At 42.0% G+C, this 27709-nt stretch overlaps 1 protein-coding gene across 3 annotated transcripts in view; it reads left to right on the plus strand.

Moving 5' to 3' along the window:
- kirrel3b (kirre like nephrin family adhesion molecule 3b) overlaps positions 1-27709 on the plus strand; it is a 226076-nt gene that overhangs the window by 128233 nt on the left and 70134 nt on the right. For all 3 annotated transcript variants that reach the window (XM_063004908.1, XM_063004909.1, XM_063004910.1), the window contains exon 2: positions 19778-19927. In XM_063004908.1, the coding sequence (XP_062860978.1) occupies positions 19778-19927 (150 nt within the window). The remainder of the gene's footprint in view (positions 1-19777; positions 19928-27709) is intronic.

Consider the following 27709-nt stretch of genomic DNA (forward strand, 5'->3'; position numbering starts at 1 on the left):
TACAAAACTTTATAATTAGTTTACTTATATGTACTCTCTCTCTCTCTCTCTCTCACACACACACACACACACACACACACACACACACGGTTCCTCACCATGGTTTTATGTTGATGTGTGTAGAACTGAATGAAAATATACAACAAGAATCTCAGTAAACAAATAAAATATATTTATTAATACATAGAGACATTTTAGAGCTGAATAATGAGCTCATTCTCTTGATAAATTCTCATGTGCATTATTATTTAGCCCCCAGCGTCAGTACTTGAACACCCTTCAGCCTTGATAACCTCTAATAAATGCTTTCAGTAAGTGCTAACCAGCTTCCGGCGCCTCTTCTGTTGTTTTTTTGTGCACGAGTCTCCAGATCACCGAGGTCTGATGGCTTTTGTGTTGCAACTGCTTCTTTAACCCTTGTGTGGTTTCAGGTCTGTGTCAATGTTTACCAAAAGAATAATAATGCTATTTATTATTATTTTAACCTCAGACTTCTTGCCTTTGGCTCATTTTGTGTGAAGAACATATAGAATAACAGGTTTTTAATGAGTTCACGCTGTACACTGTACACCCCCCCCCCCTTCCCCCCCACACACACACACATATATATTACACGTGTGGTGCTCAGGTCCACTGGACCCACAGGTATAAAAGTGTGTCCCTTTACTCTGTCCTACTACAACATGTCCTGCTGTGAGTGTGTGTGTGTCTCTGTGTGTGTGAGAGACAGACAGACAGACAGACAGACAGACAGACAGACAGAGTGCCAGACAGACAGAAAGACCGACGGAGAGAAACAGAGAGAGAGAGAGAGAGAGAGAGAGAGAGAGAGAGAAAGACAGACAGAGAGACAGAAAGAGGAACAGACAAACAGGCAGAGACAGACAGACCGATAGATGAAAACAGCCAGGCAGAGACAGACAGACAGATAGATGAAAACAGCCAGGCAGAGAGAAGACAGACAGATAGATGAAAACAGCCAGGCAGAGAGAAGACAGACAGATAGATGAAAACAGCCAGGCAGAGACAGACAGACAGATAGATGAAAACAGCCAGGCAGAGACAGACAGATAGATGAAAACAGCCAGGCAGAGACAGACAGATAGAGAAACAGACAGGCAGAGAGACAGACTGAGAGAGAAACAGACAGACAGAGAGACAGAAAGAGGAACAGACAAGCAGGCAGAGACAGACAGACAGATAGATGAAAACAGACAGACAAAGACAGACAGAGAGAGAAGCAGACAGGCAGAGAGACAGACAGGCAGAGAGACAGACACACAGTAAAGCTGACCCTCATGTGTTGTATAGGCTATAGCATGAATAGACTGTGTTCAGTGGGACTGATGTGTAGACTGATACAGATACTGGATCTGTTCAGGCTGGTGTTTCTTACATTAAATAATGTTTTAAATTTCTTAAGGTTGTTTCATTTCGATTTGTTCAAAGTAAACACGTTTTTCCAGCCATATTTTGATAGTGATTTTTATCACAACAAACGGACGGCACTGTTATTCATAAATATGATCCAACATGGATAAATAATAAATGTTAACCAACTATGCACTTTATTGCTTAGAATGTTCTTAAAATGAACATCTGATATTTTGTATGTTAAATAGGTTCTGGCTGTATTGATTTAACAACACAATAATGCGGTGGGTCCACCAGACTGAGTAACAAAACTATGAACGCCATACAAGAATTACATTTAAATTTTTAACATTTTTAGCATTTAACAGACACTTATATCCAAAGCGACTTACACGATGAGCTGAACACGATGAGCAATTGAGGGTTAAGGGCCTTGCTCAGGGACCCAACAGTGGCAACTTGGTGGTGGCGGGGCTTGAACCGGCAACCTTCTGTTTACTAGTCCAGTACCTTAACCACTGAGCCATTGTGGGTGGGGGAAAAGAGAAATTGTTCTTTCTGTAAAATATGGCGGTGTTTAAACTGGCAGATTTTGTCCCACTATTGAACAGTTGGATTTTTTGCCGTCCGATTTGACCACCTACATTTCCGAAAATAGATCATGTACAACATGCCCAAATCTTGTCATAAACATGCTACTGTAGCCGCTACAGAGTCTCATTATACAAACAACGACTTCTAATAGCAGGACAGACGCTTTACAGAAGGAAACAACGATAATCGCCGCCAACACGGACCAAAACAAGCCGCGAGTCACTTTGGGAGGCGGCATCGGGGGGGCCACGAATCGATCGCCTGCTCTTGTAATGAGGAATACCAGACCTCAGGAGGAAAGCACTAATGGCACGGTTTCCTGTCCTTTCCTCAAAAGAGCAGCGACCCAAATGGGGCCGGTCGGCGTGGTGTAGCCGGGAAGGGTTCCCAGAGCGGCGTCGTTAAAGCACAAACACGGGCGCTCGTTCTACTGGTCGCCTCTCCCTCGGTATCCTCCCTCTTTCTCTTTAATCAAGTCGGCTGGCGAGCGGCGTGAAGCCTCGGAGGTGGCGGCGATGTGCTAATGAGATCGGAACAACAGGACCTCGCTCGGCCGTGTGAGCTCTGGGCGCTGTTATTTTTTTATTATTTAGATATATATATATATTTATTTTGTTTTGGTGGAAGGGGGCTTTAATTATCACCGGCTCTGGCTGCGAACGACAGCTGGTGAACCCCAGCGGCCCACTGCGTCGAGCAGCATGGCCTGTCTGAAACACTGCTGGAGATCTGAGACGGTTGCTACCCCGTCACTAACAACCGTCAGCGCATGAGGCTTTTAGTGATAGATTTTAATCTGCGAACGACTCTTTAATTATCTAGTTAAGAGAAAAAATACAGATTGCAACCGGTCATGGATGTCTGGACTCTCGCTTTCAGCTAACAGTGGGGTCGTCCAGTTAGAGATGAGGAGGGACTGTGGCTACAACAAAGATGATAAATCTTAAGATGATTAAACAGTGAAAGAATTCCACTAGTACACCAGCGCTGGGGTTCTGAATCTCAGCTCTGCTATCGGTCAAACACTGGCACAAGCCCCCTTTTGTTCTTGATTTTTGCCCCCGTTGGTGGCGGGACAGTTGCTGGAGTTGTGAAGTCGCTGCTGGGTTTCCTGCCTCGTCGCTCGTGTTTCTCGCTGGTGGTCTGAGTAGCTGGCTGTGATGCCCCCGAGCGCTCGTGTTCCTTTTCAACGTCTTCTCTTTGTGTCCTGCGTTTCCTGCCGATCGCGTTCCGTGGAGCGTGGCGTTCCGCCCCGGATACGCGCCCGTCTGTCTGTTCTGTTCTCCAGTAGAACGTCTTTATATTTGTCGTATATACGTCTACACATGTACAGTACAATGAGATGCTTTTTACTCATATTCTGGCTTGTTAGGGAAGCTGGGGCTAATGTACGGCGCCTCTGGAGCAGACAATAATAAGGGCCTTGCTCAGGGGACCAACAGTGGCTGCATAGCAAAGCCTGGATTCGAACCGACAATCTTCCGATTGACAACCCAAAGCTCCATTAATTTTTTGTTAGCTTGTTGTTATTTTCTGGATTATTTTTTAAATAATTCAATATATTAGACGTAGGGTTGCAGCTGCCCTCTCTGTTACTAGCTGCTCACACATGGAACTGTCTGAAATGGCCAATCCACCTTCTGCATTCCTTTTATTATTTGGTGAAAAGGAGGGAGGAAACCAGAGAACCCAGAGGAAACCCAAACATACGTTGGGAAAACTGAGCCCAAACTGAGCCCATATATCAGCGGCAATCTGGCTACACATTTAATCAGGTGACTTTAAAAGATGAAACTGCAGCGCAAACATGGTTTAGCAGCTTCTCATGTGAAAGCATCCAAACCTCGACACTGTGACACAGATGTTGTCAGGGTTCGTGCTGAAAGTATTCTGAAGTGCCGGATTAGAACCCTAGTTCGCTCTCTGGAATCGATTCGAAATCAAGTCCGTGAACCGGAGCGGAGTCGGGTCCGCGTCGGTGGAATAGTGGTATCAGAGGAATAAAACCTACCCACAGGTCGAGGACGCATTTATTCCGTTCTGCACCTCCTGCCTACACAAGAGCTGTTTCATGTTCTCTGGTTCACACGTTTGTGCTGTTCACTCTCCCCATGTGGTCCTTCATAGCACAACAATCACTGACTGATTTCCAGAGCTGCGGCGGACGTGAGCGTCACCTCATTTCATGTTTTATTTAATACGTCATTCTGTATTTTATATGCAATCCTCTTCTTCTTCTTCCTAAGACAGCTCTACAATCAGTACCCGTAGCCGCCGCGTTGTCGCCGTCATCGTCACGATTTCACGATGTAACCCGGAGCTTTCGGGTTCAGAGCGGCTCCTCCGGAAATCAAGGCTAAGTGTTGAATTCATCAGGGTCCCGGCGGGATGCCGCTGATTAGTACGGATCCTTATCTTCCTCCGGCGTCGGCTGTCAGCGCCGGCGTGCCACGCGCCGCTCGCAGAAGGACGAGCGTTTTGAGTAGTGGTCCCTGACGACGTGGACACGGACAGGCGCCTGCGAGGAGGGCGGAGCTGTCAGTTTCAGAGGAACGCTGGGGGACGGGAGATGGATGTCTTAGCTTCTGAGATAAGAGGATAGAGAGGAATAGAGAGGAATAGTTGGCGTGGAGATTTTGTTTAGAGATGAATAAGTGTACGTACTGTAGTTTATAGATGCAGATAAAAATCTTTATTTAATTATATAGTTGTTTAGCAGATCTACAAGATAAGAGGCTTGTTGTCTGTGTACATTTCATGGCAGCCAATTGAGAGTTAATGGCATTTCATAAGTGGCATCCTGACAATGATGGTATTTGAACCAGAACCCGGTTACTAGCCCAGTACCTTAACTCGGTTGACCATATGTCCTCTTTTTACCCAGACACGTCCTCTTTTTTTCTTAGTCTTAGTTCTTGTCATGTTGGTAACGTACGCTGTACCGCCATGGCATTTTTTTTCTTGGCATCTGTTAAGTCATAGCAACCAAACGCCAACAGGTAATGATGGTGCTTTTTGTATGAACACAGGGCCATAAGCGATGAGTGATTGGGGGGTCAGAGTGCAGGGTCAGTCATAGTACGGTGCCCTTGGAGCAGACAGGGTTAAGGGTCTTGCTCAAGGGCCCAACAGTGGCTGCATTGATCCTTGACTGGATGTCCTGTGTGTACCCAAGAAAACGGAGCTCTAAGACAGACCCCACTTGAATTAGACTTTAATGGGCAGACCTGAATATCTTCTAACTGGATCCCGGCCAGCACAAGCAGTGATCTTACATTTACATTTTCGGCATTTAGCGGACACTTTAATCCAGTATACTGTCTAAGCAGTTGAGGGTTAACCTGGCAGTGGTGGGGCTTGAACCAGAGACCTTCCGATTACTAATCCAGTACCTTAATGTGCTGTTTAGTTGGCAGAAGATAATAAGCCAGTGTGGCCACTTCATTTTACAGGTATTTTCCCTAAAACAACTAAAACTTAAACTATGTACATTAATACAGTCAAAACTTTAGACTTTAAACTTTAGGGAATTAAACCCAAGACCTTCTTGCTGAGAAGAGACGGCGCTACCCACTGCGCCACCGTGCCGCCCTACATTTATTTATTTGATGTGTAAAAGATGCAAATCTCTAACTGGTCGTATTTTACAGATTTTTTTTCTTAGTATTTTAGAATCACCCTGCAGAAATGAATCTACATTTTCATCTTCTCCTACGAGCCGTGTTTTTAAATCCGAATCTATTTTTTATTGTGATATTTTAGTCCTTTTGTTTCTGCTTCTCTTCTGTCTCTGCTTGTCAGCCGTCGGCTCTGTTTCTGTTCTCTGAGCGATGTAGTCGAACTATCAAAAGACGCCGAGACTCTGTCTCAACCGTCTGTCTTTTATTCCCCACGTTTATTGAAGGATTCGCTGTGCCGGTCTCTCGGGCCCCGGTGTAACATGAAGATTTTTAGAACACATGACGTTCTGATGAGAGCGTGATGGTTTACCGCCGGGGTTTCAAAGAGAACTGGATTAAACACAGATATGATCAGATGTGGTAAAAAGTGGTGCTAAATCACTCAGCATGAAGGTCCTGGGTTCGATTCCCAGGTGGAGTTTGCATGTTCAACCCATGTGTGGGTTTCCTCTGGGTGCTCCGGTTTTATCCCACAGTCCAAAAACAAGCATTGGACTGACTAAATTGCACTGTGTGTGTTTGCCCTGAGTGTTTTCTACCTTTAGCCCAGGAAATCAGATCCACTGCAACCCTGACCACGATAATGTGGTGGTAAAACAGATGATGAATGAATGAATGACAGTATTTCGTATCATTATTATGTAAGCTGGGTGGTCATGTGACAACAGCTCATAGCTAGAATGCAGGTTTATTTATTTATTTATTTATTTATTTATATATTACAATTTTTGTATGTTTTTTTATTATTTGTTTATTTGTGTATTCATTTATTTATTTATTTGTGTTTTTATTTATGTATTTTTTATTTGTGTTTTTATTTATTTATTTGTATATTTATTTAATAATGTTTATTTATTTATTGTAATTCTGTATTTATTTATGTTATTTATTTATTATTTATATATATATGTACTATATATATATATATATATATATATATATATATATATATATACATATATATATATATATATATATATATATTAGGGCTGTCGAAGTTAACGCGATAATAACGCATTAACGCAATCTCAATTTAACGCGATTATAAAAATTAGTGCCGTTAACGCAAATTCTAGTTCATGTTGAGACTTGACTGGTAGAACAAACGTTTTAATGTCGGACTTGCCACCGTTTTTTATTTGCGGTTTGTTAACATAATGTTACCGAGCGTGGTAGTGTCGTAGTAATGCACTTGCATAATAAAGAAGCTGCCAGTCCTCCATTCACGTAACGCTAGGACGGACACTTCAAAATCCTCCTTTTGGAGTGAACTGGTTTCATTTTTGATCAATATTATTTACCATTGGCTCAGGTACATGTCGAAACAAATGCTTTGTATTTCATTGGTTTAACAGCCTCATTTGACTCCTTATAGAGCTACCACTGGCCAATCGGAGAAGGTCCGCCCTCTAAATGCTAGTCTGTGATTGGGTGGTTGAATTTCGCCCGCCCTCTCTGTTTTGTAAACACCGCGCTACCTGAGTCAATCACTCAGCTCTCATGATCAGGAACGCGGTGAAAATGCCAAAAAGTAAACTTTTGAGGCAGCGATGAACGGACCTAAATATGAAAAGACACAACATTTAGTGAGTAAAACAGTCATTTGTTATATAATTCTTGCTTAAATTGGTCAAAAACTGTTATATGGGTTCTGGATTCATTCTGTGTGTTGCAGTAGCATGTCCCCCTGTTCCTAATATGATGTCCGGCTTTTTGGGGTGTAATGAATTTTTTTTGTTACTATGAATCTGGCCACCCTAGTCTAAACACACTCAGTTCGTGTAGAAACGTCCATTAAACCACTGGATAGTATTACTGCCTAGTATGTGAGTGAATAAAACTCCCTTACAGTTTTCTCTTGTCCCAGCAGTTTTTAACATTAGTACATTTAGCATAAAATGTGTTCAGCATTGTAATTGTAACATTTCACTTAAAAATCCTTGTTTTCTATAACATTTACACAGATTTTTTTTAATGCGATTAATCGCGATTAACTATATGAAATTCTGAGATTAATCGAGATTTAATCGTTTGACAGCCCTAATATATATATATATATACAGTATATATTCATGTGTTTGTTTATTTATTTATTTATTTGTGCATTTATTTATTTCTGAGATTGGTGTAGGTGGCACATTTTCCATGTTCATCTCTACAGAGATGGCTTGGCATAAAGAAATATAAATAAAATAAAAGTTTTAGAGAGTGAACCCGTGGAGAAAAGCTAAAGCACTTTTACAAACATTTTAGGAGTTTAGCAGCTTTGGCATCGTCACAAACGTTTCAGAATAAAATGCACCGACATCGCCAATGTTTTAACTGGTATGTTCTCCAAAACTGTGGGCATCTGTATATGTAGTCAAGCCTGTTTTGATGCGCTAACAGCCTGAACTCTCCTGGTAAGGTTTTTTTCACTAGCTGTTGGAACATGACTAGAGGAAACTCTGAATTCTGTTCAGGTCAGACACTGGGGTTGGGATGTTCCAATTCATCTCAAAAGTGTTTGGAGTGTTCGAGTTAGAGCTCTGAAGGTCAGTCAGATCCGTCCACGTGAACTGATGAAGATTTTGCTTCACTTCATTAACAAGTAAATGATTTATAAAACTATTCGTTCTCAGCTGTGCTGCCGACCTACCGGGCACCCACATAGACACGACTGGCTATGTCTAACGGTGGGTGGTCAAGCAGGTCCTGTTTGCTTGTCGAGGCGCCTGCATGAGTGATAGTTCCTACATGATACTATAAGTTACAATTAAGTTAAAACATTACATATCTTCTCCTTGGTTTCATTTTCTCTTTGGTTTGTTAATGTGTGATTATCACCCCTTAGAAGGTATTTCTGCTGCTCCAGAGTCCAATGAAAGTCTGCTTTACACCACTCCATGATGATTTTGACATGAAGTGATCATTATAATGATTATGTTTATAATATAATAGTATATATATAATATATAATTATATATATAATAGTTTGGGCATGGCTAGAATGAAGCAGGCTTGGTTTTTCTTACTTCTTGTCTGACTTCTTCTTAGATGTGGTATAGGTATGGGTCAAACAGGCGTGGCACTTTTAGTAAAACGAAAGTGGTCACATGACCCATGTGTGATTCTTCTAGTGTTCAGAGACACTACAGCTACCAGTCTGGGATGATAAGGGTCAGCACGGGCTTCCTCAAGATACCTGATACCAGGAAAGTAAAGCCAGGCTCTGCCTCTTTTCAAACTCTTGTTTGTGCAATAACAAGGTGGGTCCCAAACACCCCCGTAGACATAGCCAATCGTGTCTGTTTGTAGGCGCCCAACCGGCTGACAGCACAATCTCCGCTAAAGATTATCTCAACTTACAACAAAGCTCAAAATGACCCGAGTCTTCTTTCCATCTATAAAAATAAACAAAACCCATCATCCAGGAGGTCTGATTCTAATCTGTGGGACTCCTGGCTGACTCCTGGATGTCTGTTGCAAGAACGGTGGTACATCAAGCGGTGTCGGTGCCACACAGTTCCAAAATCTCAGGGACTTCGGTTTGAACCATAAGGGTTCGTTGTTAATCCAACTCTTCCGAAAGCTGACCGTGAGTGAATCGTCTTCCTTGCTTCTAGGTGCGAGTGTGTCAGGAAATAAGCTTACACACTTATTTAATCAGGTCAGTTTAGGTAATACGCCTACTGGAATGCTACCAGAACACCATCATGTCTTAAACAAATAAAGAATATAAATAATTTAAGGCAGCATGGCAACACAAAGCCACTGTGCGCTTATGAAGCCTGGTAGCACTTTGTGTTTTATTTGATGAAGGATCCACGCCAAAAGGGATTCGATAAACGTTTATGATATTCGAGTCTCTATGATTCCCCCCTTTGTTCTTTTTTGTGTGGATTTGGGAACGGATGACCCCCACCCCATCCCACCTCTACAATCATTTGTACCCCGAAGCCTCTTTCAGCTTCTATTTGTCATTCTTTAGAACTCATCATCTCAGGTAATCCATCTTGATTTTTAGCAGGAAAGCGACGTTACAGCGCGTCACACGCAGCGCGACTGGAGGCGTAAACACGCCGCCGTGTTCGGTCGCTAATCTTTATTTCTCTCGCTCGCCTCGTGTTCACGCCGCCGCAGACAAATCTTCATTACGACTCGAGTCGTCTGCGTACCACAATCCGTCCGGCCGGGCTCGATCGTATCGGCTTATTTGTTTTTACCCGAGCGCGCGGGACAGGAAATGAGTTTGTACATTCAGATGAGGAAAAATTAAGACCACCCTCGTCCAATCACGCGCCTCTCGCGTCGCTCGCTGGTTATTCGCTCGCCGGCAGCTGTGCCGTGGGGATTCGACGCATCGGGTTCTAATTCATAACAGGAAACACTCTGTACATCCAGAGCTTCGACGGCTCGTCTGACGGTTCATGCCGGCTGCACGTTAAACCTTATTAGTCTCGTTATCCGTAACGCCCACACACACCTGATATGCTTTCAAGACGTCTATCCTAATTTGTAAGGGAACGACCCCGAGGAACGTTCACGTCCTCTGTGCTTCTGAGTTTTCAGCCTGTATGTACTGAGTGAACCCGATCCTTATGTTATAAACCTTCTATAATTATAGATGTACATCTTAATAAATAAATACATACTAGATGGAAAAAGGAGCTGAAAGCAACTGCAGTGAAGGGCCTTACTCAAGGGCCCAACAGTAGCAACCTTGTGGTGGTGGTTATAAAATAAAATATAAAATAAAATAAATAAAATACAATAAAATAAAATACAATAATAAAATAAAAAAAAATAAAAAGATAAATTACATTAAATTTAATTAAAATACATTAAATTAATGCAACTGTTTATATGACTAATATTATACAGCAAATATATTTTCACTGATAATAATAATAATAACAATAATAATAATAAAACAATTGTATTAGTTTCATTAATAATAACAAATAAATACATAAATACAAAAAAAACTCAATAATAATAATAATCAATCATCATCATCATCATCATCATCATCATTATTATTATTATTATTTTTATTCATTTTTTAACTATTATTTTAATTACTATTATTTTTTTATTATTTATTTTTTTATTTATTTTTTTATTTTTTAATTTTTTTAATTTTTTATTATTATTTATTTTTACTTCACATTTTCCTTCCTTTCTTCCTTCCGTCCGTCCGTCCGTCCATCAGTCCTTCCTTCCTTCCTTTCATCCTCGAAAATGACATAAAAGCTCACATGATAAAACTCCTGATGATCATGAATTTAAATGTGAAGCCCTTTACCCTGAATTGAGCACCTGAAATGTCACCCTCCTATCAGCTCACGTAATGATGACCTTCAGCCCCTCCGGCACTGCTCAGTAAACACGATCTGAGATCTGAGCCGGTCAGGACTGATCATCCAAACATCGCCCGGCTCATTGCTGACCCCAAACTCTCATGAATAATGCATTTATTAATCTGAAATGAACTCAGTGTGAAGGTCAGGACTTTTAGATCTCAGAAATGTGGGTGCAGGACGAACGAGGTTCCATTAAAACATCCTGATGGATTCTCGTTTTATTCTGGAACACAACCTGCAGCACCTCAGGATCAGGGTAACACGCGGTACCTAAAAGCCACTGATGAAACAAACCTGGGACGAGGAGGGCACCGTCTCTCTCTGGATCTGCAGCTCTGCTGATTAATTGATGCTCCTCTTGCGGCGGGCTTGTCGAGTTAGCGCTCGTCGCTCTGTAGATAATTAATCACGTCAATCACGCCGCACCAGCTCAGAACTCCGGCTGCCAGTGGATTAAACAGACTGGGACTCTTTCAGGGCCGTGAGAGTGGCACCGTGCCCCCACGGGGAAGGGCGACGGTGTAAATTCGGCCCGTCAATCAGCGCTCAGCCCTGGGCGGCTGGCACGGCGTGCCCGGCACAAGGTCGAGCCAGCGGGCGCAGAAACGGCAGAGCGAGGGATTAAGAGGATGAAAGTGAAATAATTTGGATCGCTGATGTCTGCTGTCCCTCTAAGACATTCAGTGCATGATTACATGGCAGCTTCTGGAGGGTTTTTTACATTTATATAAACGCTTTGGCATGAATATTGCACACGTGTGGGTCTTTACATCGTAAAATGTGCAATAAAGTGCTATTAATATCATGATTTATTAAAACCTTCACTCAGTACAAGATTAAGCAGCAAATATTCATGTTCTAAATTAAAAAATTTTACACAATCAGAACCGTCAAAGCTTTACAACTGTTGATGGATCTGTATGTGCACTGGGTCGTATTTAAATCTGACTTGCTTTAACTTTAGCGAGAATAAAGCAGTACTCAGACTACAGGCCAGGGTTCGAAGCCCTAGCTGTGCTATTGCTACATACAAACATGATGGCATCCTGTCTGGCGTGTGTTACTGCATTGTGCTTAGTGGTTACAGGGAACTTGGACCCACTTCAGCCCTGACCAGGATAAAGCGATAGTAAAACACGAAATCACTGCTGGGATCCAGGGTTCTAACCCCTAGCTGTGCATTACTACACACAGACATGATTGGATATGTCTAAGTTGGGGGTGGAGGTGGGGAGTTGGCGTCCTGTCCGGGGTGTGTTACTGCATTGTGCTTAATGGTTAATAATAATAATAATAATAATAATAATACGTTACCTCAATACTGCTGGGATCCAGGGTTCGAACCCCTATTTGTGTAGACATGACTGGCCATGACTGGGTGTGTGTGTGTGTGGGGGGGGTAGGATTGGTTTGGTGGAGTGTGTTGAAGGAAAGCTGTATCCCACCTCAACCCTGACCAGGATAAAGTGATGGTAAGACACCAAAATACTGCTGGGGTCGAACCTGAACCTCTCACTGAACAAAAATGAACAAAAAATGAAATAATAAAAAATAAATGAATAAATAAATAATAATAATAATAATAATAAATAATAATAATAATAATAATAAATAATAATAATAACAATAACAATAACAATAATAATAATAATAAGAAATAAAAAAACAACAAAACAACAATCATAATAATAATTATTATTATATCATTATTATTATATCATTATTATTATTATTATTATTATTTATTTATTTATTCATTTATTTATTTATTTATTTATTTATTTAAGCCTCCACAATTAAATCCTACTTACACGTGTAGTGCAGATCTGAACATAAACAGCCGCTCCAGTAAAGTTTCCTCGCTGACGTAAGTTACTACAACTTAATAATGCTTAATAGAAAAGTCCACGCTCAATAAATAGCTTTATAACTGGACATGGAACATATCCCAGAACACTTTATTGAGTTGTGGTTAATGTATGGATATTTAAGCTGTAAGTGAAAGGCATTAGAACCGCGCAGCAAGACGAGGCTCGGGTAAGAACGGCATTGGGAGAGCGCGGCCAGCGCGCTGATTGATTTAGCTTTTGCTACAGAAGCAATAGGCAGAATTTATTTAGCCCGCTGCAGCCTGATAGAATAATCCATACACCTCGCATTTGTGCTGACTCCGGGCCCCTGAGAGCCGATTAGCCCGGGCCCTCTAGGACCCTGGCTTTTATGTAGAACTTTAAGAAGTTACGGAGGCTCCGCCCGCTCAGGTAGACCAGACATGAAAATGGAAGTTAAAGGGTCTGTTTCCAGATCATGGTAACAACATGATAACCACATGGTAACGTGCTGTGTAGCAGGTGCAGTAGTGTTGTTGGGATGTACTGTCTTCTTTTTCAGGAACACAAACCCTGTGAGTACCTGTTAAAGACGTGCAGTTTAATAAAATATTATTTTATCTGTGAAATCTTTCTGATTACAGGGCGCTTTAGCATTTTATATTTGGTCAGTGCGCTGTTTCCCTCCTAGCACTAGCAGCGAAGTTGTGTCCAGGCTGTTTACTGACTTTTGCCCAGTGACTCAGACCCCCTGCAACCCTGACCAGGATAAAACGATGGAAAAACATAGAATTAGTGAATGAATGAGGTTAAGCACAATAATATACTTAAAAAATAGAGAGGAAAATAAATATTTGTCTTCTTCACAACTCTTACATTTTTATTTATTTATTTATTTATTTATGATATTTTATATTTATTATTACTAATAACTTATTTTGGTTACAAATAAGTAAGTAAGTAAGTAAAGTAAGTTAAGTAAGTAAATTAATTACTTAAAGGGTTCTAAAGAAAACCAGTAGTTCTTTATTCATTTATTTATTTATTTATTTATTTATTTATTTATTTATTTATTTATGATATTTTATATGTATTATTACTAATAACTTATTTTGGTTACAAATAAGTAAGTAAGTAAGTAAGTAAGTAAAGTAAGTTAAGTAAGTAAATTAATTACTTAAAGGGTTCTAAAGAAAACCAGTAGTTCTTTCTTTCTTTCTTTCTTTCTTTCTTTCTTTCTTTCTTTCTTTCTTTCTTTCTTTCTTTCTTTCTTTCTTTCTTTCTTTCTTTCTTTCTTTCTTTCTTTCTTTCTTTCTTTCTTTCTTTCTTTCTTTCTTTCTTTCTTTATTTATTTATTTAATGGGTACATTTTCATGACGAGCCAGAACTTACAAATAAATGTCACTTGTGCACCTTTATACAAATAAAAAATCTATAAGGATTCAAATATATTTGAAAAAACTCTGTTGGTTGCTCCATTTTTGTCTTATAGTATGGAATAATAAAAATACGGAGCTCCTCGTTATTCAGTCAGATTATTGCTCAGCTTGAATGAGGCGTCTCGGTTGGCACTTAGGGCATTTAGACTTTAAGAAGTTAGGCATGCCTTCTTCTCGTGAGTGTAGGGTGACGTAAAATGCATCTATGTAGAAAGAGCGCTGGGTTTTAACACCAGGATCCACATTATTTTGGCAGTAAGGTGTGTATACGTTGAGGTAACACTAGTGTTGGTTCTCTTCGTGTAATCTTAAATCTTCGCACCAGTCTGATGCACCTGACGCGCTAATTATAATTTCCACCCTGACAGGCGGCGTGGGAAGCTGTGAACTTTCTTATTTTGACCTTTTCTCAGTTATTATGGTGTTAATAAAATACGCAGGATTAGCCGTCATCTCTGGTGGCAGCGCGTGAATCGTACCGAGCTGTCAGTCCCGCCCGAGTGGCGCTGAAGTTGGCGTTTAAATCTAAATCTGGAAGCAATTTGTACTTGTTTAATCTGCCCTGCTGCTCGTCCCCACGCCGCTGATCCTCTGGCTGTACCCATCCGTCACCGAAGGGCCGGGCAGCGCCACGCGGGGATGTTTACTCTCCACTGTGCTAAGCGGCACGCGCCACGCTCGACTGGCACCACAGCTGGCATTCTAACAACATGCCAGAGGAGGGAGGCTGGATATGAGGCCATCTGGGGCATCAGTGCTCTTCCTGCGGTGGTAATGTCGGTCGTTCTCCTCCTACGCATGTACATCCTACCCAACAACCCTAAAAACGCCAGGGCACAAAGTCACAGTGTTCAGTCTGAAAGCAGTCTGGAATAGGCCTCATGCCCTAACCTGGTTCCCCAAGCCACAACCTCTTTTTATTATTTATTTATTTATTTATTTATGTATTTACAGTTTTTACAACCCCAAATCAGAAAAAGTTGGGACACTATGGAGTTTCTTACATTTACTTTGACTTTTATTTGATGTCAGACAGGATAAAGCTGAGATATTTCATCTTTTATCTGCTCAACGTCATTTCATTTATTAATAAACATCCATAATGGGGGCAATTTAAAGCTAGTAATGAGGTGAAAACTAAATAATGATGTGATGTGAACAGGTGATTGCAATCATGATCTGGTGCAAAAGCAGCATCCAGGAAAGGCTGAGAGTCTCTGATGAGTAAAGATGATCAGAGGATCCAGTTTGTCCACAAATGTGTGAGAAAATGATTAAAATGTTTAAAAACAATGAACCTCAAAGAAAGTTCAGAAGGGATTTGCATATGTCTCTTTCTACAGTGCATAATATCATTAAACTATTCAAGGAATCAGGAGGAATTTCAGTGTGTAAAGGCCAAGGGTGCGAGCTTAACCTGAACTATCGTGATCTTCCATCCCTCAGACGGCGCCGCATCAAGAACCTCCACTCAACACTAGCTGATATAACCACATGGGTGAGGGATCAGTTTATCAAACCTTTATCAAGCTCTACAATACAGAGTTACTGCACAAATGATACTTAAAACTTTACTGTGCAAAAAAGACGCCTTATGTTAACCACGTCCAGAAGCGGCGTCGGTGTGGAAATCAGACGGAGCTAAATCCGGACTATAAGCGTCTCTCGGTCTCTCAGACACGCCCGATTACTCCTCCTCCCACTACACCCTCACTGCTTATAACCTAAATATAAAAGTGAGGAAACGTGATCTGTCTTACACATAACCTTCATTCTGAAGAACATTTGTTCTCGTTTCTGAAAAGGGTTTGATTGGGTATGTAGCGCATTTTTGCTCTCTAGTACCAAGACGGCATCTTGTATGGCTACTAAAATACAAAGCTGGAGAATAAAACCTCAGTACTGATCTGCTGTCTCAAAGGAGCGTTTCTGAGTTGTTAAGAGCGATAAAAATAAGGAAATAATGACCGGACGGTGGACAGTAATAACCAGCGCCAAGCAGGAGTGCTGCTGTCTGATGAGGTGTTGAAGAAGCAACCTACTCACTCACTTTCTTAACCGCTTATCCAATCAGGGTCGCGTTGGGGTGCTGGACTGTACCAGCTTTTCAATGGGCGCAAGGCACACGGTAACACCCTGGACGGGGCGCCAGTCCATCACAGTGCAGACACACACACACACATTCACCTACAGGGCGGTTTAGTATCTCTAATTAACCTGACTGCATGTTTTTGGACTGTGGGAGGAAACCCACGCAGACACGGGGAGAACATGCAAACTCCGCACATAATCTAACTCAGGACCTTCTTGCTGTAAGGCAACAGTGCTACCCACCAAGCCCCTTGAAGCAACCTACGGGGGCAGAAGAACATCCCAGTTGGTGTAATTGTGACCGTCCAGTGGTGTCCAAATTACCATTTTTGAAACAGCTTGAACGGTTTGAACTCTGGGTGGCGCTGTTGCATAGAACGAATCTAAAACTCTCCCCGACTCAAAACATTCACACCTACATTAACGTCCCTCAATTTTTTGATAAATGAGGCGGCTCCAAAGATACAAAAACCAGACAACAGAGCGAACGATTTCAGGCAGAGGGAAGTGGGTATGTCTAATTTAAAGAAGTATAATAATCTTTCCATTACTAAAGACTCTGTGGCCCAGTGTTTGTGTATTTTTTACCCCATCCGGCCCCCAACAAGAAAACTGTGGACACCCCTGCTCTAGTTTAAAGGGCTGAATTAGGATCAGTTGTGCATCAGCTCCTTGGTTCCTGTTCAGCCAGAGAAGGAAGCCAGGATGAAGGAAGACCATTATTTTTACCGTGCATTAGGTATTCAGAAGATGCTGCGTGCCGATAGAAGCCTTTATGAACAATGGAGAGTAAACACACACACACACACACACACACACACACTCGCGCATTCAGAAGAGCCATTAAAATTAAATAAATACAGGCACTTAGGGTAAAGCCTACCAGGCTTAAAAGATGAAGTGTGCAATATATGCTGTCGTATCTGCAGCCCATTTTTCGTGTCTTGATTTAATAATAGGATCGGCAGACTCCCCGATCCGCCGGGGGAGAATACGTATAAATCAATCCCCGGACGTGTGTTTACCTCTTAACAAACCATCCATCACGTCTCACTTCAAGTGGAGGTGATGTTTCAGCTAATATAATCATCCTAGGACCGACCAGATGAACAATCTATGGTAAAAAAAGAGCTAAAATATCTATAGAATGTGTGTATTTATAGAGCAAGGGCCTTTTTAACACCGTGTCCACTCACTGTCCACTCTATTAGACACTCCTACCTAGTCGGTCCACCTTGTAGATGTAAAGTCAGAGACAATCGCTCATCTATTGCTGCTGTTCGAGTCGGTCATCTTCTAGACCTTCATCGGTGCTCACAGGACGCTGCCAACGGGGCGCTGTTGGCTGGATATTTTTGGTTGGTGGACTATTCTCAGTCCAGCAATGACAGTGAGGTGTTTAAAAACTCCAGCAGCGCTGCTGTGTCTGATCCACTCATACCACTCATACACTCACTAACACACCACCACCATGTCAGTGTCACTGCAGTGCTGAGAATGATCCACCACCTAAATAATACCTGCTCTGTGGTGGTCCTGTGGGGGTCCTGACCATTGAAGAACAGCATGAAAGGGGGCTAACAAAGCATGTGGAGAAACAGATGGACTACAGTCAGTAATTGTAGAACTACAAAGTGCTTTTATATGGTAAGTGGAGCTGATAACATGGACAGTGAATGTAGAAACAAGAAGGTGGTTTTAATGTTATGGCTGATCAGTGCTGTGTTTATCCAAGCTTTGTTGGAAGCTGGAACTGAGAGGAGATTTACTGTGAATACATGGCATAGTTGGGATTTAAACCTACAACCTTTCAGTTGGAAACACACAGCTCTACTCGCTAGGCTCCCACTGTGGAGGGAGAGGTGCGATACAGTCACTACAGTCGAGATCCTCGTTCCTCTCTTTTGGTACTGAGACGTTTCCTCCTCCCCGAGCAGCTTATTGTCACGTCACGCGTGTTTTAAAACATTCATACTGCATCACAGACGCGCGATTTATGGCTAGTTTTGTTTCCTCTTCCTGCGATCTGATAGCAAACGGAGCGTAAACAGTAAATCCTGACACCCACCATCCATCAGTTTAAATAAACCCAGATGCTGAATAGGTGCGAAGAAGAGACGACCGAGCGGTTCAGCACTCTCGCCATTACTGCGCTCCATTACGTTTTCTGCAAGGACACATATTTCTGTGTGTGTGTGTGTGTGTGTGTGTGTGTGTGTGTGTGTGTGTGCATTTGGGTGTGTAAGAGACAATAATATAAACGTCTCAAAGCATGAATTTAAAGACACACCAGGTCTAGAACACAGAACCTTTGAGGGTGTGCGGACGTTTACTGCATGACCATAATTAATATAAATATTAATCTTTAGGAACATGACTGTGGGGATTCACAGAAGCATTATCGAGATCAGACTGAATGATAAGACCCCGGTCACAGTCAGTTTATTCCAGAGATGGACCGATGGATCTGCATGAGTTGGGTTCATACGGAGATCCGTATCGTGCACGGAGAGTCACGCACTGATCCCTGTTATCCCCAGTCTCAGCCAGCAGATGTCGTAACTGCAGCAGTTATGCTGTGCTAGCATGTTTTACCACTAAATCACTAATATTAGGTAGTATTATCATAAGATTGCTGGTTCAAGCCCTGTCATCATCAGGTTGCCACTGTTGGACCCTTGAGCAAGGCCCTTAACCATCAATTGCTCAGACTGTATACTGTCACACTACTGTAAGTCCCTTTGGATATGATAGGAAACATAAATGTTTAGGGGCTGTAGTGTAACTTACAAGAACTAATTTTGTAACCATTGCTACATATTTAAACACTGTATGTTGTAAAGAAACTCCAGTCCCCTGCTTAGAGCTCGGACCTCAACCCTGCTAAACACTGCTGGAATTAATCTGAACCTCAGCTGTGAGCTAGGTCTTGTCCAGCATCAGTGACCGACCCTGTAAATGCTTTTTTGCGATGCTTGTTCACTTGGACTTGTAGAGACCCGGGGTCAGTTTTAAACCTGGGACTTCCGGAGTGTGAGGCAGCACTGCCCGCTGAATCTATAAATAAATCAGAAATGAATGAATCTGGTGAACGAGGTGTCTGAAATGAGGTACGAGTGAGAGTCATGACACAAGCGAAGGCAGAAAAAGGTCCGATTATTTTATTAATGTATTTTTCGGACACTGACGCTTTACTTAAGAGCCAGAAATGTCAGGATGCACCACCCACACTCGCCTCTAATGCCATGCACTAAGTAGCCGTGCTGATGTCCAGTGTATTTTGTCTCTCTGTGGCTTTCGGTGACACGGTGTTGACAGACGACACCATTAGTGTAAAATATCACCTTTAATCATTTAAGTGGATCCTGAGTGGACGTCTGATGCACCTCGTAACATGTTTTCTCTCTCTCTGTGTGTGTGTACAGGAGCGATCGGCATGTTTTCCCAGCAGCCCCAGGACTTGGTGGTGGTGGCCGGCCAGCCCGTCACCCTGCCGTGCTCTATACCTGGGTACCACGGCGTGGTGCTGTGGATCAAGGACGGCCTCGCTCTGGGCGTGGGAAGAGATCTGGCAGGTCAGGAACACACAAGTCACCCTAATAAAGAAATAATATTTATATTACAGGAGGAAACGTGGAAGCACATTTATTTACAGCTTCACTTACCATATAGAAGCACTTTGTAGTTCTACAATTACTGACTGTAGTCCATCTGTTTCTCTGCATGCTTTGTTACCCCCTTTCATGCTGTTCTTCAATGGTCAGGACCCCCACAGGACCACCACAGAGCAGGTATTATTTAGGTGGTGGATCATTCTCAGCACTGCAGTGACTTTACATCTACAAGGTGGACCAACTAGGTAGGAGTGTCTAATAGAGTGGGCAGTGAGTGGACACGGTGTTGAAAAACTCCAGCAGCGTTGCTGTGTCTGATCCACTCATACTAGCACAACACACACTAACACACCACCACCATGTCAGTGTCACTGCAGTGCTGGGAATCATCCACCACCCAAATAATACCTGCTCTGTGGTGGTCCTGTGGGGGTCCTGACCATTGAAGAACAGCATGTAGAGAAACAGATGGACTACAGTCAGTAATTGTAGAACTACAAAGTGCTTCTATATGGTAAGTGGAGCTGATAAAATGGACAGTGAGTGTAGAAACGAGGAGGTGGTTTTAATGTTATGGCTGATCAGTGTAAATATATATATATCCATCCACCGTGGGCGTCGGCGTCTCGTCTCGAGCTGGTACTGGATGTAAACGAGAAGGACGTCGCGGTGGAGGGAGGCGGGATGAAGGCTAATGATAGCAGCGAAAAGTCTAATAGGGGATTAGCGGCGGTTTAACAGCGATGTGCAAGTGCGGAAGAAGACCGCCGGATCGATGGAGCAGAAAGCCGTGAAGAATCCGAACGAAGGCTCAGGCTTGTGGTTTTGTTTACCTGTGTTTTTTGGGAGGGGGGTAAGTGCTAAAAGCTGTCGCTGGAGAGCAGTTTAAAAGCCATGCTTCAGGAGTGCGCGGCGCTGAAGCGGGCAGCGATTTCTGAAATATCGCACCGCAGCTGCTCTTTTTAGCGCCGCCGCCTGCATCAACAAGCAACAATCTCTCCAATAAAGAACAACGACGCGCCGACGCCGGGCGGCCAGCTGCACACATAAAACCGAGAGCGGCGCGTCGTGTAATAGTTTGCGCGATGGCTTTCGAGATCGAGCGCTCTAACGCTCGCGTTGCAGGTGCCTCAAGTGCGGCGATTAAACTGAAAGAAATGCCTCGTGATCGACCGCGCCCTGCACCGTACGTTTACTTATTTTCTGCTTTCGTTTTTGGACCTGGACCTGATCAGTCCAGTCACAAACACTCGCAAAGAGCCTAGCACCAAGGGTGGCATCCACAAGGGGGAGCCATTCTGTAAGCCTGATATTCTTGGTTGGAGGAGCGATGGTCTGTTACCCGCCTCCACTGCTGAGATTCGAACCCTGATATCAGACAGCCGGGGCATCTACATGGAAGTAAGATGGCCCGAGCCCTGCGATTGATTGCCGCCCTGTTCAGGGTGTTCTTCCTTGCGCCCAGTGTTTCCCAGTGAAACCATACCCGCCACGACCCTGACCAGGATAAAGTGGTTAAAAACATGGCAGTGAATGAAGGCAAGGACACTTTTTGTTGTGCAACATCAACATAACTGGAGTTTGGTAGAGCACAAACAACACAGTCAGTAACCGAAGGTGAGGTTCTAGTCCAGGTCCTCAGAACCCTGAAGCTGTGCAGCACCCACACCACCTGCTGTACCACTGCAACCTGGTAGTTGTAGTATAGCTAAAGAGAAAAATTGGCTGATCTGATGTAAAAAGAAAAAAATAAATAATAAACAATGAATTAATGAATAAATAAATAATAAGCTAATAAATAAATAAATAAATAAATAAGAAATAAAATAAATATATAAAAAATATAAAATATGAATAAAGTATTAAATAAATACATAAATGACAAATAAAATAAATATATTAAAATTTTTAAATATAAATAAAATATTAAGTAAATGAATAAGAAATAAAATAAATATATTAAAAATATAAAATACAAATAAAGTATTAAATAAATAAATCGAAAGAAAGAAAAGAAAATGAATAAATAATACAAATATGAAATAAAAATAAAATATTGAATAAATAAATAAATAAATAAAAAAGAATTCATGAATAAAAATAAATAAAATAAATAATTAAAGTATTAAAAATAAACAAATTAATTTATTATTAAATAAATAAAGAAAAGAAATAAGTTTAAAAAATCTATCAAATAACAATAATACAAATATTAAATAAAAATAAAGTATTAAAAATAGTAAATAAATAAATAAATAAGCAGCACGGTGGCTTGATGGGTAGCACTGTCGCCTCACAGCAAGAAGGTCCTGGGTTTGATTCCCAGGCAGAGTGATCCGGGTGCTTTCTGTGTGGTTTGCATGTTCTCCCTGTGTCTGTGTGGGTTTACACGTCCAAAGACATGCAGACAGGTTAATTGGAGATACTTAAAGTCCCCATAGATATGAGTGTTTGTGTGTGATGGACTGGTGACCTGTTTGGAGTGTTTCCTGCCTCTGTACCCACCGCGACCCTAAAAGATAAAGCGGTGGTAAAACAGATGAATGAATGATTAAATGATTAAATGCACATTTTTGCTGAAGCTCTCACTCTTAAACATCCGTAAGCAGCGTGTATTTAAGTAAAAGAACAGATTGGATTCTCCCCATGGTTCCCACCATCAGCTCTGCTCTCCTTATTTAAACGTCTTCACGTCTCCTAAGCTTTCATAAAGCATCAGGCAGAATCTATAATCCTGCCATGAGCGGCAGTCAGGCAGCTCATCAACACATCCTGTTTCTCTCGTTCCCGTTTCCTACTGAAGCTCGGGGACGACACACTTGCTCATCCATGCGACCATTAATCACTGACACCCGTCTCCACTTCCCCTCCATTGATCGGCTATAAAGACTCGTCCATTGCCAGCCTGATGGATCCATTAGCTGTAATAGGACTATTTTGCATTGTTTGTTTTCAGTGACATTTGCTGTCTTCGGGTCTGGTTTTGATCAATAGAGGGGATGTTTTATTCCCCTCTCTGCTCCACCATGCTTTTAGGGATTTATGCGCTATTCAGCCAGGGCAACTTGCATTTTTCACACTGATGGGCAGAGCTGACCGGGCGGTGAATGAATTCCTGATGATACCTTACGGCCTGAGCTGTGTGTAGCCTGCCGTTATTAGCCTGTCATTTACCAACACAAAATGAATGAATGAATAAATAAAAATAGGCAGCGGTCTATTTGCTAACCCACCAAGGCTGGTGTCTGAGCTCGATTGTCTATGACCCCCTGCCAGGTTGTTCCTGTCCACCAGCCAGGGTGTTCCTACCTTGTACCCAGTGAAACCGTACCTGCTGCGACCCTGAATAAGTGGTTGATACAAATGAAAATAAATAATTAAATAAATAAATAAAAAATAAATAAATAAATAATACAAATTAAATAAATAAATAAATAAATAATAATAATAATAATAATAATACAAAAATAAATACATTAATTAATAAGTAATAATAATAACAATAATACAAAATTAAATACATAAATTAATAATAATAATAATAATAATAATAATAATAATAATAATACAAAATTAAATAAATTAATGCAACATGATGGGTAGCATTGTCACCTCTAAATAAGAAGGTCCTGGCTTTGATTCCCAGGTGGAGCAGTCCTGAAAGTCCATTCTGTGTGAAGTTTGCATGTTCTCTAGCAGCTCCGGTTTTCTTCCCACAGTCCAAAGACAGTCAGGTTAATTGGAGATACTAGAATAGGTAGTAGTAGTATTTTGTATGTGTGTGTGTGTGTTTGCACTGTGATGGACTAGCGACCTGTCCAGGATGTTTCTACCTTTTGTCCAGTAAATCATGCTCACCGTGATCCTGAATAGAATAAAGCAGTGGTAAAACAGACAATGAATGGATGGATGGATGGATGGATGGATGAGTAGGTGAATGGATGGATGAGTAGGTGGATGGATGAGTATATGGATGGATGGATGAGTAGGTGGATGGATGGATGAGTAGATGGATGGATGAGTAAGTAGATGGATGGATGTGTAAGTGGATGGATGGATGGATGGATGGATGAGTAGATGGATGGATGAGTAGATGGATGGATGGGTGGATGAATGAATGAAATAAAAATAACAATAATGCTCATATTAAAGCCGAGCGTTGATGAAGCTGTGTTTGGAAATAGTGCATATCAAGGCCGTAACCATGAATTAAACATTGGGGGTTCAAATCTACCGGCTGAGGATGAGAGGGGTGGTTTCCTACCATTCTATATTAGTTATACACCAGTATACACCAGTATATCAGGGTAACATTTTGAGCATAGCTGAATACTGGGGTGGGGAGCAGCCTTGTTTTATAAATACACACATATTTGAATCTCTGAGGTGCTGAATGTCACGTTTTATAGCTGCGTGATAGATGAGTAGCTGTTCTGTATATACAGATGAATTAAGAATGACTGTCGGTACCTGATACACTGGATTACATTAAACACTCTCACCTTGATTTATTATAGAAGTCTAATAGAATTGTGACCAGATATTAAATGATCAGAGATGGTTTAGGTAATAGTGTGTCTACCTTCTTTGACTGTTCATGAATCCATAATGCAGCCAAATTAAAAAGCACTAGACTTATCAAATATTTAACGTTTACATCAAACATGAAACTAATCATGGATGACTTGAGTATACCAACGTAAGCGCCCATTCAGAGCATAAAAGCCAAAATTAATGTCATTGGCTGCTTCTTTACCCCTCATTGGAGGAAACCTTAATGGTCTTAATGCACTTAATGGTCCATTGAAAGCAAATGATCAAAGATGATTGATGTCTCGTACCACAGTGGCTTAAACAGACGGCCACCATGAATACAGGTAAATACAAACAAATAATAATGTTTTATTTATTTATTTATTCATTTTAATAAGTCACAGGGATAAAATCATGGCTGTTCTGCACCTTGTGATCGTTAATCCGCTCCAGGTGGAAGTATTTCTATATGCTATGGTTTCTCCCTGTCAGACTTGCCAGCTCCTTTATTGACATACTTGCTACTTGAAGCCGTGATGCCAGGCTGCTCCGTTTGGTCTGGTTTTCCACTGGCATGTGAACGGCACATGGAAAGAGAATTGCCCCAGAGGTGCCGTGACGTCCCTTTTTCCGAAGCCGGAAGACTTTCTACTTATCATGGTTTCTTCTTCCTAGACTCGCCAGCTCCTTTCTTGATAAACCTGCTACTTCTCTGAAGCCATGATGCCAGGCTGCTTGGTTCAGTCAAGTCCAGTTTTCCACTGGCATGATGGCGTGATGCCAGCACATGGAGAGAGAATTGCCCCAGAGGTGCCGTGGCGTCCCCTTTACCGGAGCCGAAAGACCTTGTGCAGGTTTCTCCCTGTCATGGTTTTTTCCTCTCAGCTCCTTTGTTGACAAACCTGCTATTTCTCTGAAGCCGTGATGCCAGGCTGCTTGGTCCAGTCAGGTCCCGTCGTCCACTGGAAACTCAGCCAGTGTCACGACTTTTTGTGCCTCACAACAGAACACCCCTAGGAGAGCTCCCAGAGGTGCCATGACGCCCCTTTTCCGAAGCAGAACTTGTCTGCAAACCCATTCCAGTTGGTGCGGATGGGTGCCAATTGTGCATTGCCAGTTCAGACTGGTTCTAAGGGTTCTTTATGTTTCCTATATTCTGAGAACTGAGTTGTCAAAGACGGCCATTGCAGCCTGTCATATTGTGACAACTAGCACTCAGCTCATTAGTTACTTGGTTTACCAGGGCGCTTTATTTCCCCTGGTACAGAAGGAGCTGGCAAGTGTGGGAGTGAGAAATTGTGATATATAGAAGAACTTCCACCTGGAGCAAACTAACGCCCCAGATAAACTGACACATCGATCATTTGCGTCTCCGTGCCCCCTCTGCTGGCCAAAATGGCATCTTAAAGTGTCTCACTGCCAAACTTGTTGTACCAGTAGCCAAACACAGTCATCAACGTCAAATTAATTAAAAACAAGTACTTATACAGGTCTGAGTCTCTCAGATATGAAGACGTTGCATGGAATAATTGTAAATCCATCGACTACGAGGTGCTGCTCGCTTTTGGGAGGCTCTGAATCGAAACGGCGTCCCACACAGCGTGACCGTTACGCCGCTGTGAATTCTCTTGTGTGAGCATGATTCATATTAACCGTCAGCGCAGAATCAATACGCCACCTCCAGGCAATAATTGGCAGGAGTCTAAGCAGGGGGGGTTGGTACAGAAACGAAACGGTCAATGTGGAGTGGCGCAAAGGCTTAAAATTAGATCACAAACCCCGTTTCTCTGAAAAACTAAGAAGAGTCACTTATCAACGGGACTTGAACAACGCGGTAACGTTTTCAAGAGGTTTCGAATCTGACCGGGCAGAACTCGTCTGAATTCAAGCGTCTGTGATAATTAGTGGGAAACGTATCCGTGTCGGAGAGGTGGAAGTCACTCGTATCAAGAGGGCTGCAAAAAAAGTGGAACGTGCTCTTGTCTGCCCGTGGGCAAAGAAGTTCGTCATCGTTGCTGTTGCAGATTTCCAGTTTCCAGAATTTACAGTAATAATAGCAATCCTGCACCAATCAATCGATCAGTAAGTCTTCATCAGGATAGTTTTCTCAAATGAAAGATAAGGACTGAACCCAGGACCCTGAGACCCATGTTGCTGTGTGGTACTCACTGTACCACCTGTACCACCATATTAATACAGATAGAAGTTCAGATTGTATGCTTAATATAACCTAAATATTAGTATTTTACTATTTATTAGGATTTTATTAGTTGTTAAATCCATATGCGGGTGCTTGAGATGTGGATAAGCAGCATGTCTGTTGTTAGCAGATAAGAAACAACAGTTAGCACAGAATGGAGGTTCCGAAGTCCAACACCCAGTGTGATATGACTAGAGCAGTATAAAGGGAGGCCCACAGTTCTGTTCCTTGTTCTTCAGCTATTCCACTGCTGTAAGAACACACGATCGTGCCAATAAATTCTCCAACCAACAAGGTCCAGGATCAAAGTCCTCCTTACTGGTCACTCTGTGTTTAGTAATACCATGTGTCCAGGTAGTACAGTGTCCTGCATCCGCCCAAAACATTCCAATAGGTTGTTTTGTTACCTGAAAGAGGCTGAAACCTCTTCACGCTGGCCGTACTATCATTCACCGCACAGATTCCCCAGTACTTTGATCCAGTTTGTCACTGACCTTTTCAAAATGCCACCAATGAGATACATAGTTAAAAGTGACGCAAATACATGGTGAAGAGAAACTGATTCTCACTGTTCTATAAAACTCTCGTATTCCACTTTAAAACTGAACCACGCCGCTGCGAGGAAAATCCCACACGGCGCCTAATGAGCTGCGAAATGTGGAGACCAGGTTTCCTAATACTGGAATCACTTGCCGTGGCGTCGTAGCTCTTCAACGTGATTTAATTCGCACATGCATTAATAAAGCAAGTTATATGAACCAACTTTTATTTCTATTTCTTTATGCCTTTTCTCCCCCTTTTTCTCCCAACTTTAGCGAAGCCAATTCGTCTACCGCTGCTGGGGATCCTCATTGGGATCAAGGGGGTTATATTCTCCTGCTCCACGCCTCCTCTGACGCATGGATTCACACATGAGGCTCATCCTAACCAGGGTCCTTGCACATCGTTTGAGAACCTCGCCCATTTAGCCTGGTCTTTTCCCACCCAGCAGACTCGATGGCCAATTTTGT

Source organism: Trichomycterus rosablanca, chromosome 11 (genome assembly GCF_030014385.1).
Source record: "Trichomycterus rosablanca isolate fTriRos1 chromosome 11, fTriRos1.hap1, whole genome shotgun sequence".
Taxonomy (NCBI): Eukaryota; Metazoa; Chordata; class Actinopteri; order Siluriformes; family Trichomycteridae; genus Trichomycterus; species Trichomycterus rosablanca.